General features: G+C 38.2%; 1 protein-coding gene across 2 annotated transcripts in view; it reads left to right on the top strand.

Annotated features, from left to right (window-relative positions):
• TTC39B (tetratricopeptide repeat domain 39B) overlaps positions 1–20,018 on the top strand; it is a 122,666-nt gene that overhangs the window by 64,520 nt on the left and 38,128 nt on the right. For both annotated transcript variants that reach the window (XM_049769363.1, XM_049769364.1), the window contains 3 exons: positions 3,723–3,836; positions 10,806–10,937; positions 11,765–11,841. In XM_049769363.1, coding sequence (XP_049625320.1) covers positions 3,723–3,836; positions 10,806–10,937; positions 11,765–11,841 — 323 coding nt within the window. The remainder of the gene's footprint in view (positions 1–3,722; positions 3,837–10,805; positions 10,938–11,764; positions 11,842–20,018) is intronic.

The raw sequence follows: 20,018 nt of genomic DNA, 5'->3' as shown, positions 1-20,018 counted from the left end.
AATTGGTCAGGACAGAATGTATACATCTTAAAATATAATAATTCACCTTGCCATCATTTACTGTACTTTATAGAGCTGTAAGGCAATTTCTATAAAATGGAAAGTAAATAAAACAAGGGATCTCTTCTAGAGTCTACCAGTCTTTCCCAGCCTATGATTGAAACTCCTAGGTGTACCAGTTCTATCCAGGGGGGAGTAGTAGCCTCAATGCAAGGAAAGGGACCACTGTTTACTTGCTTAAAGAAGGTGAATTTCCCGCGGGGGGGGGGGAGTATTCTTTTTTTTTTTAATCTGAAAAGGAAGTAGTAGGCCATGTCATTATGGGAATTGCTGGTCTCAAGGAGGTTTCTTTCTTTTTTTTTGGGGGGGGGGGGGCGTTACACCTGGCGCAGCTCAGGGTTTAATCCTGGCTCTATGCTCAGAAACTGCTCCTGGCAGGCTCGGGGGACCTTATGGGATGCCGGGATTCGAACCACCGCCTCTCAAGGAGGTTTCTTTCTTTCTTTCTTTCTTTCTTTCTTTCTTTCTTTCTTTCTTTCTTTCTTTCTTTCTTTCTTTCTTTCTTTCTTTCTTTCTTTCTTTCTTTTCTTCTTTCTTTCTTCTTTCTTTCTATTCTTTCTTTCTTTCTTTCTTATTTCTTTCTTTCTTTCTTTCTTTCTTTCTTTCTTTCTTTCTTTCTTCTTTCTTTTCTTCTCTTTCTTTCTTTCTTCTCTTCTTTCTTTCTTTCTTTCTTTCTTTCCTTTCTTTCTTTCTTTCTTTCTTTCTTTCTTTCTTTCTTCTCTCTCTCTCTCTCTCTTCTTCTTTCTATCCTTTCTTTCTTTCTTTTCTTTCCTTTCTTTCTTTCTTTCTTTCTCTTTCTTTCCTTTCTTTCTTTCTTTCTCTTTCTTCTCTTTCTTTCTTTCTTTCTCTTTCTTTCTTTCTTTCTTTCTTTCTTTCTTTCTTTCTTTCTTTTTTCTTTTTCTTTCCTTCCTTCCTTCATTCCCTTCCTTCCTTCCCTTCCTTCCTTCCTTCCTTCCTTCCTTCCTTCCTTCCTTCCTTCCTTCCTTCCTTCCTTCCTTCCTTCCTTCCTTCCTTCCTTCCTTCCTTCCTTCCTTTCTCTCTTTTCTTTTCTTTTCTTTTCTTTTCTTTTCTTTTCTTTTCTTTTCTTTTCTTTTCTTTTCTCTTCTCTTCTCTTCTCTTCTCTTCTCTTCTCTTCTCTTCTCTTCTCTTCTCTTCTCTTCTCTTCTTTCTTTTCTTTTCTTTTCTTTTCTTTTTTTTTTGTTTTTTGTTTTTTTTTGTCACACACCGGCAGTGCTCAGGGGTTACTCCTGGCTCCATACTCAGAAATCACTCAGCGCAGGCACAGGGGACCCTGTGGGATGCCGGGATTCAAACCACCGTGCTTCTGCATGCAAGACAAACGCCTTACCTCCATGCTATCTTTCCGGCCCCATCAAGGAGGTTTCTTAAGCTTTTTCATTCACCACCTCTTTTTTTTTTTCATATGTCCCTGGTTAATATAAAATAGGTATGCAAATCAAGCTAAATCTCCAATTTTATTTTTAATTTTTATTTATTTTAACATGTACATTTATTTTGTCCCTTGAGCCCCCAGATTGTAGTACATTATAATATTTCTTACACAAAGCAATCCAAAGCCACAAAATTTATGCAACTCCCTTACCATTAAAAGCTGTAGTATTGGGCCCGGAGTGATAGCACAGCGGCGTTTGCCTTGCAAGCAGCAGATCCAGGACCAAAGGTGGTTGGTTCGAATCCCAGTGTTTCATATGATCCCCCGTGCCTGCCAGGAGCTATTTCTGAGCAGACAGCCAGGAGTAACCCCTGAGCACCACAGGGTGTGGCCCAAAAACCAAAAAAAAAAAAAAAAAAAAAAGCTGTAGTATTGTTGAAACAATTGATCATAATACAATAATTCATTAAGAATGAGTCAAAAAAACACAGCAAAGACTGTGTTAGTGTGGAAATTGTTTGCGTAGGCCCAGCAAAATATAGGGACATGGAAAGAAAAAGTCTTGGCCTAAATACAAGACCTTACCCCTGAAGTTTTCTGGCATAAGACGAACTCTAGGCTTCAGGCATATTAGGTTGCCCAACCCAAGTCATTGTCTGTAGTGCCAATATACTTTTATTTTTTACACAGTCACTGTTGTTGGTGTCAGGTTTCTGTAGCCAAGGATCTCGAAATATGTCCATATCCTATATAAGAGTCAGGATGATGCAGAGCACCCTTTAGTTTCACTCACAATTAGAGGGTGATGCAGAGAGCTCAGTCTTTAAAGCAGGTTGTTATTGTTGTTAAGTTCTCTGGGTGTTAAAGGGAAGTCTCTGTTGAATGCCAGAGCAGTGGTAGGATCTTCCTTGGTAGAGGATTGCATTCAGGTGACGTAGTACACAACTATGGTTTTTCTTTAGTAAATCTCCAAATTTACTTTACAACACTTTTGTGGCACTTGGATTCAGATATGGCACTGTCATATGGGGTCAGAATCCAGTTAAGAAGCTATGGTCTATAGCTAGTGGGACTACCAAAAAGTAATAAAAGTCAATTTATTGGTTACTATCTTAACAAACTAAATTCAAATCATTTAATACAATAGAACATGCCTATTTTTCTTATAAGTTTTTAACTGTCTAAAATATATTGCATTAAAGCTTGTTTTGTACTTGGGATCTTTCTTTCTTGCTATTAATAACACTTTAAAAAAGTGAAAAAAAAAAAGAAGCTATGGTCTAGACAATGCATAGTTTTATGCTGACATCCCACTCTAAGCAAAGTAAAGCAAGTTAGACTCTACATACCTTCTCCCTTCACTCCAATAAATAGTATTGCTATACTGTGGTTTGGGGGGTGATGGGTAAATTAAATAATATATAGGCTACTATTTTTAATATAATTAATAACTATAGTTGTATAATAATGCTAGGACCATCATTTATTACTTAAATTTACCCTTTGAATAACTCCATAGATCAATGTATCTTTACCCAATTTACAAATAATAAATTCAAGTTCTGATGTGTAAAGACAAGAGCAACTAAATGGCAGTTTTTCTAAACTTACTAATATTTATTCCAAAATAACAATGCACAGATAGGACAGTCCCTTGTATCTGGAACCTAAAAGAAGAAGGAACAACAAGTCCCTCTAATCAAGTTGCTGGTTAAAAAAATGGATGTATATGGGGTATAGAGATTGGTACAAGGGGTAAGCATTGCATGTAGCCTACCTCTGTTTGATCTCTGATTCTGGCTCCTCATATGGTCCTTTGAGCAATGTCCTGTTTATTTTCTTAACCACACCCAGTAATACTCAGGGATTACTGCTGGCTCTGAAATCAGGGATCACTCCTACCAGTGCTCGTGTGTGTGTGTGTGTGTGTGTGTGTGTGTGTGTGTGTGTGTGTGTGTGTGTGTGTGTGTAGGAATTAATTATATGGGAAACTGGGTATCGAACTTGGGACAGCCATATGCAAGGCAAGCACCCTACTCACTGTGATATCTCTTTGGCCCCTAAATGGTAGAATTAGAATTGAGCCTACTCTTTCTCCAAATCTTGTGTGTGTGTGTGTGTGTGTGTGTGTGTGTGTGTGTTGGCGTGTGTGCATACAGACATGTACATGCATGGACACACACTCACACACTTATACACAGTTTCACTCTCACAGCAACAACTTTCAAATAGTAAAAGCTACAGAAATTTGTTTTTTCTCTATCTTTAGGTCATCATCATCAAACAAGCTGGATCTTAAGAGTGGCCTAGAAGAATGTGCAGTGGCATTGAACTTATTTCTAAATAACAGATTTACAGATGCCTTGGAATTGCTTCGACCTTGGTAATAGTTTTTTTCATCTGTTGTTGTTTTATTTTTTTATTTTTATTTATTTTTTTATCCACACCTAGCTATGCTTAGGGTTTACTCTTGGCTTTGTTCTCAGGAATCACTCCTGGTGGTCCTGAGAGGCCATATATAGTGCTAGGGATTGAGTGAGGCAAGCTGTTTTCATGGCAAGTGCTTTAACCTTTGCTCCAGTTCTTAATTTTATTTATTTTAAATTAAAATTTTATTTTTCATGTCTTTGAATTTATTGTAGGGAAATACGCCCCCCTTTCTTACATGGACTGCTAATTGATATACCAGATTACTAGGAGAAAAACTTCTTAATTTTGTATTTTAAGAGGCCCTCTCAAATAGGAAAACCCAAAAAGTGACCATAACCAACTTTTCTGGCCTTTAGTGAATTATTGACAGTACAAATTTGGGCTGAGGCCAGTAAGTATAATATGAAGAAATGACATATATACATATATATGTTTATATATATACATATATATATATATATATATATGTTTCTATAGTCTTCTGTGTCTAAGTTCTTTTTCTCTAATGAGTAGACTCTTTTTGTACCTCTTGGTACAGAAAGTATCTTTTATCTAAAAAACTGACTTCTGGTTTCAAAGTTTTAGGTAGAAGTGGTACAACTTTCTTTCTTTCTTTCTTTCTTTCTTTCTTTCTTTCTTTCTTTCTTTCTTTCTTTCTTTCTTTCTTTCTTTCTTTCTTTCTTTCTTTCTTTCTTTCTTTCTTTCTTTCTTTCTTTCTTTCTTTCTTTCTTTCTTTCTTCTCTTCTCTTTCTTCTCTTTCTCCTTTCTTCCTTTCTTCCTTCCTTCCTTCCTTTCCTTCCTTCCTTCCTTCCTTCCTTCCTTCCTTCCTTCCTTCCTTCCTTCCTTCCTTCCTTCCTTCCTTCCTTACTTCCTTCCTTCCTTACTTCCTTCCTCCCTCCCTACCTCCCTCCCTTCCTCCCTCCCTCCCTCCCTCCTTCCCTCCCTCCCTCCCTTCCTTCCTTCCTTCCTTCCTTTCTTTCTTTCTCTTCTATTTTTTTTGGTTTTTGGGCCACACCCAGTGATGCTCAGGTGTTATTCCTGGTTATGCGCTCAGAAATCGCTCCTGGCTTGGGAGACCATATGGGATACCAGGATTGAACCTTGGTCTATCCTAGGTTAGCTTGTGTAAGGCAAATGCCCTACTGCTTGTGCTATCGCTCTGGCCCATAGTAGCTATTTCTTGAGTAACTTTATAATTAATATGCCAGAATGACAATATTCATAATAAATTTTGTTCTCCCTCAGTGTTATATATTTCACTTTATTTGAATTTCTACCTGGCTATTTATAAGCTATTTTGTTTCAGAGTGCTTGCTATTGGTGAGTTTTAATATTCAGTTGAGAAATCTGACCTTGCAAATTGAATACAGAGTATTAATGATATCTCATTTTTTATTTTCTTGTATAGATTTATACTAGCATGTTTTTAAACTTCATTGTACTTCAGTGAAATATCTTTGACTGGAGCAATAGTATAGCAAGTAGGGTGTTTGCCTTGTACACAACTGACCCAGGTTCAATCATTGGTACCCAACTTGGTCCCTTATCCCTGTCAGGAGTGATTCCTGAGTGCAGAGCCAGGAGTAAGTTCTGAGTATGATTGGGTATGACCCCAAAGTATAACAAAATAAGAAAAGAAATATTTCTGTGGGTATACTTCTCAAGCTTAAATTCATTGGACAAGGTTTCTTTTGAAATGGAGGAGGGATAGAAATAGAATATACCAACCTTAGATGCTAAAAAAATTTAAGATTGTACAACAGTTAGTGGTATTCCTTATTTAGATGATAAACATAAACAAAGTCAATATTGTTTAATTTATTTTTTTAATGTTGTTTAATTTCAATCAAAAGTAGTAGCTGTTGATTTTTAAAATGTCAACACAAACATGTATTTGTCTTTTATATTAGACTTGACTTGGACTATAGTTCCAACCCTTCAGTAAAATTATATAGATTATCAGGTATAATCTTAATTGTGATTTCCTACCGTCATATTATTCAGATGAAATTTAAGTTCATATAATATGTAAATAAAATTTAAATATTTTAATAGACAATAAAATGATTATTATGGAATAATTATACATTATATAACACTATATAAAATGTATAATATAATTCAATGTATAGTATTATATATTATATAGTTATAATAGAATATCAAAATATAAATATTTTAATAAATAATAAATTTTTATATAATAATTTTCTAGGAAGATCCTTGGATAGAAAAAATGTGAATTTCATTCCTTTGGGGATCATCAGGGTGATATTACACTGATCACTGACTTTGAGTCTTAGAAACAAATTTACTTACCTATATACTTGAGTATAAACTGACCCAAGTATAAGCCAACTTTCCTTAATTTCACCCTAAAAACTGGGAAAACCTAGTGACTCGAGTATAAGCCAAGGTGGGAAATGCACCAGCCACTGGGAAATTTCAAAAATAAAAAAATATATCCAAAACAATTACAAAAATTGAGGAATCGGTAGGTTAAATGTTTTTCAGTATTTATTTTAGAGAAAAAAACTGTAAACTAGCAACAATAACTTTAGAACTTTAAATAAAGTGCAGAAAACCATAACAGGTAACATTAACAGGTAATCAAGCTAAATCACAAAGGTTAAAATCCTTCAAAACTGGATTCCTCCTCCTCTTCATCTGTACGTCCAAACAGAGCTTCAGCTGTATCCGATGTGAGGGTATCAGTATAGACATTGTCATCATCACTGAGTTCGCAGATATCATCATCACTGCTGTCAGTCTCGAACAACGAGCAGAATATTCTAGTTTAAATAGTTCAGTGGCAGACAGTTCAGTTCAGCCGCCTACCTCTTCAGCTCAGCCAGGACTTGTGGACTGAGCTGAAGCACCGCCCCCTCCAGCAGATGCAGAAGACGACTGGAGACTGACTCTGAGCATTTGATTCAGTGGGCGGCACCACACTGAATCAAATAACCTGTATGACCCGAGTATAAGCCAAGTTCAGGGTTTTCGGCACAAATTTTGTGCTGGAAAAACTCGGTTTATACTCGAGTATATAGGTACCTACAGTGGTTTAGAATGGAGCTTACTAGTAAGCAGCTCCTGGACAATTCTATTACGATACAGAAGCACTGTGGTCAGTTACTGATGACAGCTAGAGGGTAATCCAAGTCTAAGGAAACTGACCTGTATGTATTCACCACTGAGCCATAATCTCTGCTTTGCAGTAATCTGACCTCCCTTATTTTCTGTCTTTTCATCTCCTATCTCTGCCTTCCTGTCTTCTTCCACCTTTTGCCTTCTTTCTCAGCATCCCCACTTAACTCCTTTGTTTTTATTCTAGCAGAATCCCCGTTGATCCCATTTCTAATCCCAGAATGGAATGAAAATACAATAATTTAATATTACATTTGTTCAAGACTTATATTGTCTGTCTTTCATGCATGTTTTACTGTTAATTTTTTCCCCTTATTTGACATTTTCTTCTTAAAGGAATTTTTGGTTTAAAATGTGAGTTTTATTTGTTCTTTTATTTTTGGTACCCACTAACACAGCCAGGGGCTTACTCATGTAAGGTCTTTGTTCTACCTCTTGAGTCATTTCAACAACAAAATGTAGATTTAAAATGTCACTCGAGGATGTTGTGCTCGTATTAAAGCACTTAACTTGCCTTGTCTTCTCTACTATAGAGAGCCAGGGATAGCCCCTAAGCAAGGTGTGATCTACAACTTAAACTCCCCTTCCCCAATAACTTCACATTTATGGTCAGAGATGGGTTACAGAGGTTAAGTGGTCCACATTGCATACAGTTGAGTACCATCTATAGTACCATACTATCCCCTGAACACTGAGCCAGGAGCTAGTGACTGAATACCTCTGGATATGGTCCCAATTTTCACCCCCTTAAAATAAAATAAGATAACTTTGTAAAGCTTGATGCTTAAATAAAAATAAATAAAGCAAAATTGCTGACTAACTTTAGGCTACTCATATTCTTTACATTTCTTCTGAACAGTGCCCTCACTGTTTAGGACAGACTATATGTTCATTGCCAAAGGATGTTCAAATAACTTACATGGGGAAAATAATTGTTTAGCTGCATTAATTTTACATAGGGACTAGCTGATCTGTATTACATTTGAATCGCAAGCATAATGGCACATCTAATTTTATTTAATTTTATTTTTTCACCAATCCCACAGTGATATTTTAAATCTTTATATAAAATTAACATAGCGGATATTTTTCTTTTAGAGGAAAAAGGTGGTGAGGTTTTTATAGCCTGAAAATTGGGAGTATCAGTCATACTTTATGTCTAATTGTCCTTAAGAATCGAAGCAATTCAGGCTTGGGAGGGTCTCTCTCCCTTCCCGGAGCAGGATTCTTAGCCGGCGCGGACGGGCAGCTGGCAGGCCCCCCATGGGCCAGCGGCCTTTTAGTCCGGCCTAGGGTTAGGGGGGCCCGGACCTGGGTCACCAGGCCCCTCTCTCCCCCATTCCTCCGGATCTCCAGGTGGGTTTCTGGGAGGAGCTGACGGGGCACCCTGGGTTTTTTTTCCCCACTCCCAGGCCGGGCCGGGACCCTGGCCTAGGGAGGGGCTCCAGTCCCTGAGCTTCAGGCTTGGGAGGGTCTCTCTCCCTTCCCGGAGCAGGATTCTTAGCCGGCGCGGACGGGCAGCTGGCAGGCCCCCCATGGGCCAGCGGCCTTTTAGTCCGGCCTAGGGTTAGGGGGGCCCGGACCTGGGTCACCAGGCCCCTCTCTCCCCCATTCCTCCGGATCTCCAGGTGGGTTTCTGGGAGGAACTGACGGGGCACCCTGGGTTTTTTTTCCCCACTCCCAGGCCGGGCCGGGACCCTGGCCTAGGGAGGGGCTCCAGTCCCTGAGCATTTGCTCCTTCCAACCATTAGTACCCCAGATTTACCCTTCTTAACTTCAGTAACACATAGTTCTAATCTCTGACCTAAGACATACAGTAGATCTAACAAATCCCAGAACTATCTAGAAGGACACACATTGAACACATATATCTTTTGAATATTTTATGGGTATTTTCTTTAACTGATGTAACTCTCTATATATTCTTCTACCCTGATGTTTCTATTCACTTTTCATCTTGTCTGTTCTTTGTAAGCTGTACAGTAAGGATTGTTGGTGGAACTGTCCCTCAGTTTGATGCTTATGATTGAACTATGTCATGGAAAATGCAGGTCTTGTTCCTATTGCCTCCAGATGCACCAATAACGCCCCATGGCATTGATCCTTGTTTGCATAGACACATTAAAATGGGAAAACACCATACATACAGATAAGTTCTTATCTAATAAATCTCAGTACAATGTACCTTACACCCTGAACATTGATATAATGACCTGGCACAGGCCTCATAAGAATGGGCATCCTCCATTCACGCCGGAACCAGGCAAGCTATCTACGAAACATCCAGGGTCTTTTTCAGCAACAGCTGGAAGCAGTCCTCTACCAGGAAAGACACTACCAAGGGTCTGACATCGACCCCCTAAAAAGAGACTTCCGTTTACACTGAGAAGACTCGACAACATCAATGACCTGCTCTACAGGACATGGTTCTCTCTAGTGCCCCTTAATTGTGAGGTGAAACGAGAGGATGCTATGCACCATCCTGACTGCAATATGGGATATGCAGACTCCAGGATCCTTAATACAGAAGCATGATACCAACAACAGAGACTATGTGAGGAATGGAGGTGTATTGCCACTACAGACGATGACTTGAATTGGACAAACTAATTTGCCTGGAGCCTAGAGTCAGTCCTGTGCCAGGAAACTTCAGGGTTAGGGTCTTCTTGTATTTAGACCATAATTTGTCTTTCCATGTCCCTTATGTTTTGATGGGCCTATGCAAACAAATGCCACTTTAATACCATTTTTTTACTATGTTCCCTTGACTCCAATCCTTAAGAAAAACAACCCACTAAAACTTTTGAGGTTAACTTAAACTAGTAAGCATGTGCATAGAACTAGAGAAATGTACTTTGCCCTCAATGTTTAGGGAGCTACATAAGTATAATGTCTTTAGATTATATTGTGTGCTGCTAAGAAATAGTATGTACTACAACTGGGGATTTGAGGGACAAGAAATTGTATTGTACATGGGTTCAGTTTTGTTTTTCTTAATGCTCTTTGGCTGAAAGTTCAAGGCTGGGATATCATCGATGGGACTACCGAGAATTCTGTTTATGGGTGATTGGGCTTCCACTGTCCTCTTCTTTACATCTTTGTTGTCATAATTAAAATAAAAAAAGGAAAAAAAAAAAAAAAAGAATCGAAGCAATTTGCACATAACTTGATAATTTGAATTTTCAAAATTTAATCAGGAATATCAGATAGTGGGACTAGATTACTTAGGAAACCTAAAATATGCTTTCATTAGAGGCCTTTGTTGCATACCCAAATTTATTGCAAAAATTGTGTTTAGTTTTGGGTGGCATAGAGAGAGGGAGGGGAAAATCTTAAATGAGCTTTCATTTTTTTCAAAAAACATCTCTGCCACAAAATACATTTTTGGCATCAATTTTAAATTTATTAGGGAGTTAAAGACAGCACACTAGTCTTTGTTCAACTGGGAAATACGGATTTGCTTTGGAATACTTCCTTGGAAATGAATCTGCAGGCTGCCCCCTTGTGCTAAAACAGAGAAAAGCATCCTTTCCTCTACTTAATTGAGGAACGTTTTGTGCTGCCTGTGTGTATTTATACTGGGAAAGTCCTTTATGCTTTTGGTTTGAAGGACGTGTCCTTCAGTGCCTATGGTGGCTGTGGTGAAGGAGTAAAGGTTATAACTGTGAAAGTCACAACATGCACTTACTTGGATTTCTTATGATTCACAACATAATATTTGAACATTTTTCAGATGAACTGAATTCTGTCAATTTAACTCACTGTGTTTCTGCAGGGCTAAGGAAAGTATGTACCATGCCTTGGGATATAGTACAATTGTGGTATTGCAGGCCATCATGACCTTCGAACAACAGGACATCCAGAATGGCATATCTGCCATGAGGGACGCCTTACAAACCTGCCAAAAGTAGGAACTAAATCATTGCATTTTTGGGATTTGATCATAGACAGATTATTAAGCACTGTTTTAGAAATTGGTCACAATTTTGAAAAAGGCCTTGTGCATCAACATTTCATAGCTCCATTGAGTTAAAATTTGTCTACTAGAAGTTGCATGCTCTTATTTGGGTGACCTTTACCTTCTATACTTAACTTTCTCTTCTTGGTAACTTGGTAACTTGAGCTACAGAGAGTGAGGAACATTTCAATAGGGTTGATAAGCATTTTAAAAGGTTTCCCTGGGGGGTAAACAAGATGAGGTACTACCTGCTAAGAAGAACTAGAGAGGAACATTCTTTTATGAGAGCAAAACTGCAGATTCACATGCTCAGTGAAAATGATGGTAATGCAGTTATCTAGTATTGGACAATTTAAGATTTGTGAAATTATGTCTTTATATGTTGGAAGCCCCACAAGTGAAGTAAGTTTCTATATACTATTCTCTTAATCCACTCTTACTTTATAACAATTCTTGCCATGAAAATACTGAATTTAGCCATAGAAATTAGGAAAGGTGCTTAGCAGGGTTAGTGTGTACTGTTTTGTGTAGGTTTCCTCACATGTGATTGGTGAGCATTGACTGAGTGCTTACTGGTTGCCATTCTAGCTTTAGGAGTTGGATCAGAAGAGGGTTTGCAGTAATGAAAGTAGTTAATGTTTGCCCTGAAGACTTCAGGATTTGATTACGTCTTCATTATTTTTGATTGTCATTGAAATGAGTGTCTTATGAAGATGAGCTTAGCCTGATTTATTGTTACTTTTCTTTCTATTTCCTATCCCCTTCTACTTATTCAGATATAGGAAAAAATCCTCAGTTGTGGAAACTTTCTCGAGTTTTCTTTCCAGAGGATCATTTGAACAACTTACTGAAGGTAAGTATCAAGTGCAAGATGAATTTTTTCCTTTTCCTTAGAGAAACTAAAATGATCAATCTCAGAAGATTAAAACTTAAGAGTGTGATATAAAGTAAATGAAATGTCATTTTCTCTCCCCTATCATATTTATTAATCCTTGTTAATTACTGGTTTTGAAATTGAAGCTTTGTAGACTTTCCTGTGGATATATAAAAACATATAGGGCCAGAGATATAGTATAGTGAGTAATGCTATTGCCTTGTACATGGCCAGCCTAAATTTGACTCCTGATACTATCTATGATCCTTTGAGCACCACCAAGAGTGCCCCGTGAGCATAGAGCCAGGAGCAAGCCTTGAGTAGTGCCAATTATGGCTCCCAAACCACATTTTTTTTAATTTGGGGGCTAAAACCGCACATATATAGATGGTACATATAGAATCTTTATAGTTGTTTATTATATGTTTTTACATTAATAGAATATATGGTACCTACATATTTTTCCAAATCAATATATATAAATTATTATTTATTGTTTAATTATGTAATATACCATAAGATGGAGTACAATGAATTATTTGCTCTTCTCTATTGAAAAAGTTATGTTTTTTAAATTCTGCACTATCACAAATAATAAAGTATTAAGAACACTAATATTTCATGCAATTTTAACTTTAGAATAGACCTCTAAAAGCAGAATTAGTGGTTCTAACTGAGAATGAGAATAAGAATGAAAACTATTTTTGGATACCATTTTTCCCCAGGAAGCCAATTTACTAGAAAGGAAGTCAATTTCCTCAGGAAGTCAATTTGCTAGAAGAGTACTATTACTAATTTGTTATATAGATATCGGAAGTCCTGGGTGGGTGATCATGTATGCTGGGAGGCTAGAGTATTAATTACAGGAGAGGGTTATGGGCTTATTCCTAAAGATATGCTATTGGTCCTAAGACTGCAGGAGAATGGCTAACATTTCACAATCGAAGAAGGTACAAGAACAGATATCACGTGTACCAAAAATTGACTTTGAGAGACAGAGAGATAGTATAGAAGTTAAGGTATGTGGCCAACATATTTGTTGTTCCACATTTAGTCTCCCAAGTAAACTGCCAGCAGTGACCCTTGAGTTAGAACTAGGAGTACAGCCATGTGACCCCAAAATTCCAAGAACTAAGTAAATAAGCTGTTAAGATTTCGTGTCTGGCCAACCTCAGTTCTGTCCCTGGCACCACAAATAGTCTTTTGAACACTGCAAGGAGTGGTCCCTAAGTACTACTAGGTGTGAAACCTATTCCAGAAATTTACCCTACCACTTCAAAAAACAAACAAACAAACAAATGAACAAACAGGAAAAATGCTATAGAACATCTTTTGGAATGTTTTTCAGTATGATGCTGAAGAGGGAGGTGATTGAATGCTGAGAAAGTTCCAACATACAGTCTCCATTATCGTTCAGCCAGGGACCTAGGGTCCTTTCAGTGAAAAAGTATTCTGGAAGTTCTGTCTTGGTCTGATTGTCTGATTGCAGAGCCATGAGAAGAGAATTTAGCTCTGAAAGATTGCCACATCATCCAGACTGCAACCCTTAGGCTAGTCTGTTTTAGCTTTTCCTAATTCCAGAGAGTCTAAGTTTTGTGGTGTTAAAAGAGAAGGGCAAAGGTGATAGAAGAAGGTTAAATATGACATGCTTTAAAATGACATGATTGCTTTTTCCACTCTGGAGAAGCTGATATTCTCTTGAACAAATATCACCTTTTCTTTATTTCCCCTCTCTTCCACCACTTCTTTAAGACAATTTTTTGTTTGGGGACCACACCTGGCTGTTCTCAAGGGTTACTCCTGGCTCTGTGCTCAGGGATCACTCTTATCAGTGTTTGGGGGACCATCTGGGATGCTAGGGATCGAACCCAAGTTGGTCACATGCATAGCAAATGCCCTATCCACTGTATTATCACTCCAGTCCTCTAAGTCAATATATTTAAATAAAAGTATTTCACTTTTTGAAAAATGACAATATGGGGCCAGGAAGTTCGTAGTGTTGGTAAGGCACTTGCCTTGCACTAAGCCAATCCAGGTTTGATTACCAGTACTGCATGATCCCACATCATTTCTAAAAATGACCCCAGAGCACAGAGTCAGGAATCAGCCTGGAATACAGCCGGGTGTGGTCCAACATACCACATGATCCTAAAATGACAGTGATAATGTTCCATTTAAAAAAATAGTTACCTATGTGTTAGACACTATTTAATTGTATGATGTTTTATTTTATTTTAGGCTGTATCTGGAAATGCTCTATAGCTACTTCCTGTTTAGGGATGGGGCTAGAGGATTTGCTTCCAGGGTGCTGGGGGACTTGTTGGTACCAGAGATTGAATCTGGGACTCTTGTATACAAAGCCTGTGCCTAATACTTTTAACCTATTTCTCTTAAAATAACAATAACACTATCTAGTCTAACCATTGTAATTTCCTTTTTAAAAGCTAATACTTGATGTTCAGAGATCTTAAACCATGATTCAAGATTATCTATCTAGCACTGCAGGAGTCAAACCTGATCTGCATTTCTCTAATACAGTTTTTCCCATCTACCATATACTTAATTTTTTTTTTTGCTATCATCTTCTTATTGTTGAAAGATACAGACTGATTACTTTCTATAGATACTTTAGAAAGAAGTGGCATCTTTAAGAAGTTTAGTAAAACTGAAGCATAAACAGTGGTATATAAACAACTGATAAAGATTTTACCTTTGTCAGTAAAGGGTGCACTATTATAGACTATAAATTATTAAAAGTAACAATATTAGGTGTGCCAAAGGAACAGTACAATGGGTTGAGAGCTTGCCTTACATGTGGCTAGTCCGAGTTTGATCCCTGGCACTTCAATGGTCCTCCAAGTCATGCCAGAATAGCTGAGTATAGAGTCAGGAGTAATGCACTCAGCATATAGATATAAATGTAGATTTAGATATATCAATATGATTACAGATATATAGATATAAGTGTATATATGTACATATACGTATATGTCCACTATGGTTTAGTAACCAAGAGTTAGGGTTAACCAATCTAGAAGTGAGAATACAGTACAAAAGACAGAAACAGAAATAAGTGGCAGAGAAAGATTTATATGAAGAAAAATGCTTGAAGATACGAGAATAGGAATAAAAAATTAGCTTGTGGAATTACTAAGATTTTGGCATACTTACAATCTTTTCAACTGTCTTCTCCAATTCTTATATAATACAGGTTCCAGTGACATATTGTAAAGGGAGAAAAAGGATAATATTAAATTATTGGTAACATTCTAACTATATATTTAAACTTTTAAACACCATGGTTGCACAGTTGTTTATAATACAGTTTTTTTTTTAACAAGTCTTTCACAGTTGTATTTAAGGTACATAGTGACAATGAATTAGGGCAATTCCCACCAACAGTGTTGCCTTCCTCTGCCCCTGTTTCCAGCATGCTTTCCATACATCTACCCTTAGCCCTCTGGATTGCTAGTGTAATAGGTTTCTTTTGTGTATAGCTTATTGTAGTTTGGGTCTCTTGATTTTATTGTCGTTGACTTTGGGTTGAGTATTTAACTCTGATCATTTTTTATTTTCACTTAATGTTCATGAGACTGCTTGCCCCTGGTACCATCCACTGTTTTTTTCTTCTTCTTTCCTCTTCTTCCTCAATTTATGAGGCAAAACAAGATAATTTATGTTCTTTGGTTCTGTTGTAAAAAAAAAAATTGCAGGGAGGAGCCCCTGTCTAGAAGCTATAAATATAAATTTATAAAAAGTAAGAAAGAAAGAAAAACAAAAAGAAAAAACAAAACAAAAACCAACAACAACAATAAAGGAGGGCCAGCGTGACTAGGGTTTTTGTTGTTGTTGTTGTTGTTGTTGTTGTTTTGCATAGGCACAGTATGGGGGAAATTAGAAAGGAAATTCCCTTGGCCTAAGAGAGACAGGGTTTTTCCATCCTTGCAGCATACTCTCATGGGATCAACTACAGTATCCTATACTTTTTATAGGCAAAAAAGGGTACAGTATGTATCTCAACTGGCTGAGGGAAAATTTGACTCCTTTGTTATAAATCTTGAAATAAATTGTACAATGTTCTCATTTTTTATGTAATATTTGGACATGGCATTTAGAAAATAAATTAGTTGTTTACTTATTTCACTAATCATTAAAAAAACAAGTGAAACCACAATGATGTGATACCATTACATGTCTACTAGAATATTCAAAAAGATAGTACAGGGGGAAAGACACTTGCCTTGAATGCAACTGACTGGCTTCATCCCCAGCATTCTGTGAACCTTAGAGCATAGTAGGCATCTCTTCTGAGCATAGAGCTAGGAGTAACACTTAACTAGTGAGTTAAATTTCTCCCTCCCCCCCCCCCAAAAAAAAACATTTAGAATCCAGAACACTGGTAACGTAAAATGCTTGAGAGAATAGGAAGTTATCAGGAGCACATACAGTCATTGACTGGTAAATGCAAAATGTTGCCATTACTTTGGAAGACAAAACCTGGAAAAATTAAATTTGCTCTACAAACCAGCAATTGCTTTCCTTAGAATTTACTCAACCCTTCCTGGAGCAGGACTTTTAGCCGGCACGGGTGGGCAGCTGGCAGGCCTCTGCATGTGCCAGCGGCCTGTTAGCCCGGCCTAGGGTAGGGGGGCCCGGACCTGGGTCACCCGACCCCCCTCTCCCCCATTCTTCCGGATCTCCAGGTGGGTTTCTGGAAGGAGCTGACGGGGCACCCTGGGTTTTCCCCACTCCCAGGCCGGGCCCCGGACACTGGCCTAGGGTGGGGCTTAAATCCCTGTCCTTCGGGCTTGGGAGGGTCTCTCTCCCTTCCTGGAGCAGGATTTTTAGCCAGCACGGGTGGGCAGCTGGCAGGCCTCTGCATGTGCCAGCGGCCTGTTAGCCTGGCCTAGGGTAGGGGGGCCCGGACCTGGGTCACCCGACCCCCCTCTCCCCCATTCCTCCGGATCTCCAGGTGGGTTCCTGGAAGAAGCTGACGGGGCACCCTGGGTTTTCCCCACTCCCAGGCCGGGCCCCGGACACTGGCCTAGGGTGGGGCTTAGGGGATGGAGTTTGATCTGGTGGGTGGCAGATAGCTGCTCAGCTATACTCAGGCTGTCACTGGCAATTTCATACCAGTCTACATTTTGCAAACCGAACATATGCTCCTCCCAACCATCAGTACCCCAGATTTACCCTTCTTAACTTCAGTAACACATAGTTCTAATCTCTGACCGAAGACATACAGTAGATCTAACAAATCCCAGAACTATTTAGAAGGACACAAATTGAACACATAATGAACACATATATCTTTTGAATATTTTATAGGTATTTTCTTTAACTGATGTAACTCTCTATATATTCTTCTACCATGATGTTTCTATCCACTTTTCATCTTGTCTTTTCTTTGTAAGCTGTTCAGTAAGGATTGTTGTTGGAACTGTCCCTCAGTTTGATGCCTATGATTGAACTATGTCATGGAAATTGCTGGTCTTGCTCCTATTGCCTCCAGATGCACCAATAACGCTTCATGGCATTGATCCTTGTTTGCATAGACACATTAAAATGGGAAAACACCATACATACAGATATGTTCTTATCTAATAAATCTCAGTACAATGTACCCTACACCCTGAACATTGATATAATGACCTGGCACAGGCCTCAGAAGAATGGGCATCCTCCATTCACGCCGGAACCAGGCAAGCTACCTACGAAACATCCAAGGTCTTTTATAGCAACAGCTGGAAGCAGTCCTCTACCAGGAAAGACTCTACCAAGGGTCTGACATCGACCTCCTAAAAGAGACTTCCGTTTACACTGAGAAGACTTGACAACAACAATGACCTGCTCTACAGGACATGGTTCTCTCTAGTGCCCCTTAAGTGTGAGGTGAAACGAGAGGATGCTCTGCACCATCCTGACTGCAATATGGGATATGCAGACTCCAGGATCTTTAATACAGAAGCATGATACCAACAACAGAGACTATGTGAGGAATGGAGGTGTATTGCCACTACAGAAGATGACTTGAATTGGACAAACTAGTTTGCCTGGAGCCTAGAGTCAGTCCTGTGCCAGGAAACTTCAGGGGTAGGGTCTCCTTGTATTTAGACCATAATTTGTCTTTCCATGTCCCTTATGTTTTGGTGGGCCTATGCAAACAAATGCCACTTTAATACCGTTTTTTACTATGTTCCCTTGACTCCAATCCTTAAGAAAAACAATCCACTAAAACTTTTGAGGTTAACTTAAACTAGTAAGCATGTGCATGGAACTAGAGAAATGTACTTTGCCCTCAATGTTTAAGGAGTTACATAAGTCTAATGTCTTTAGATTATATTGTGTGCTGCTAAGAAATAGTATGTACTACAACTGGGGATTTGAGGGACAAAGTAATTGTATTGTACATGGGTTCAGTTTTGTTTTTCTTAATTTTCTTTGGCTGAAAGTTCAAGGCTGGGATATCATCGATGGGACTACCGAGAATTCTGTTTATGGGGCTTCCACTGTAACTTTACCCTGTCCTCTTTCTTTGCATCTTTGTTGTCATAATTAAAATAAAAAAATAATTTAAAAAAAAAGAATTTACTCAAAGTTTCTGGAAACTTCTGTTCACACAGAAACCTGCATTTTGAATATTTATAGATGCTCTAGCCAAATTGCCAAAATGTGTAAACACCAAAGTACCTATCAGTGGGTAAATGGATAAATAATTTGTGGTACATTTAGACAATTGACTGTTACTCAGCACTAAAACAAAATGCACTTTTAAGCCATCACACCATCAGAGATTAAATATATGGAATTAAGGGAAAGAAATCCGTCTGAAAGGCTATATAACTAGATTCCAACTATGGGGAAGTGAAACAACTCAGTCATATTTAATGATCAGATACATGCCATTATAGATTTGTTCAGAACTCAGAGTTGTTTGCACCACAACAAGAAGTGAATCCTCATGTAAACTATGACCTAAGGTCATTATGGTTTGTCAATAGAAGTTCATCTTTTGTAGTAAATGTAGAGCTATTTTAAGAGGTGTGATACTAGTGTAGGATATATTCTGCTTAGTTTTGTTGTGAACCTAAAATTGCCTTAAAAGTTAAAGTCTTGGGTGCAATAGTGGGTAAGACACCTCACATATGAGAGCCATGAGTTCCACCCCCAACTTATGGTCCTTGGAACCATCCAGGATTGATCCCTGGTATATGGAGCCAGGAGTAAGCCCCTGAGCATGGTCAGACCCAAGACACACAAACAAATATAAAAAGGTTAGTCTTAATTAAAAGGTAAAAAATAATTAGTCACCGACTGTAGACTATAGTCTATTCTGAAGCACAGATTTAATTTAATTCTCATATCTAAAGGTGTGTTTAGCTAATCTTCTGTCACATTAAAAGATGTTTCCTTCAGTGAATTAAGGAATTTGTAATTAAGAAATAACATGATAGGTACCCACCCACAAACTGGCAAAGAGCTGTTTTAGAGAATCAAGATACTGCCCCAATGTAAATCAACCAGAGTGGAGAAAGAATACTATAAATTAAGTTGCATTTTATTCCTATGAGTTTGGCTGTCACTGTAACCCAAACAGATTTTGTGTTCAAGGGAGCATGTCAAAACATTGTAGCTTTAGTATGTGATTTGTTTTTCCTCTTAGTAATTTTCATTTACATCCATGGGTGGCTGCTTGTCTGCAGGAGTGAGTATATTTAATTAAACTTATCCTGGGTTTAACAGGGAACAGTCCCATTCTGATCTCATGGCTGGCATATTGCCTTTAGATATATTTAAATGCACTATTTCAGACATTTAAGGGTTGAAACACGAAGAAAACTTACACAAGGAATGTATTATTTAAACTTTCTTCTTTTGTCCCTGACTTCTTGTTATGCCATTTTTTGGTCTGTCTTGTATTTAAGCTTTATCTGCCCACCTTTCACTCAGAGCACTACAAGGATTCACTGTGCTCTGCATCGAGGTTATCCCTAGTCTAACCTCGACTCACCTTTTCCAATTCAATGCCCACCCTCTCCCTTTACAGATGTGCTTCAGGCCAATGTGCACCACTGGTTGTGCTATGTATGTCCCTTTCTCTGTGCCTTTGTGCATGCTATTCCTTTCCTAGTAGTAACTTTGTTCCCTGGGCACAT

The sequence above is a fragment of the Suncus etruscus genome, chromosome 1, assembly GCF_024139225.1.
Source record: "Suncus etruscus isolate mSunEtr1 chromosome 1, mSunEtr1.pri.cur, whole genome shotgun sequence".
NCBI classification, from domain to species: domain Eukaryota; kingdom Metazoa; phylum Chordata; class Mammalia; order Eulipotyphla; family Soricidae; genus Suncus; species Suncus etruscus.
Note: the sequence above shows the minus strand (reverse complement) of the source record. Positions and strands in the feature narration are given on the sequence as shown.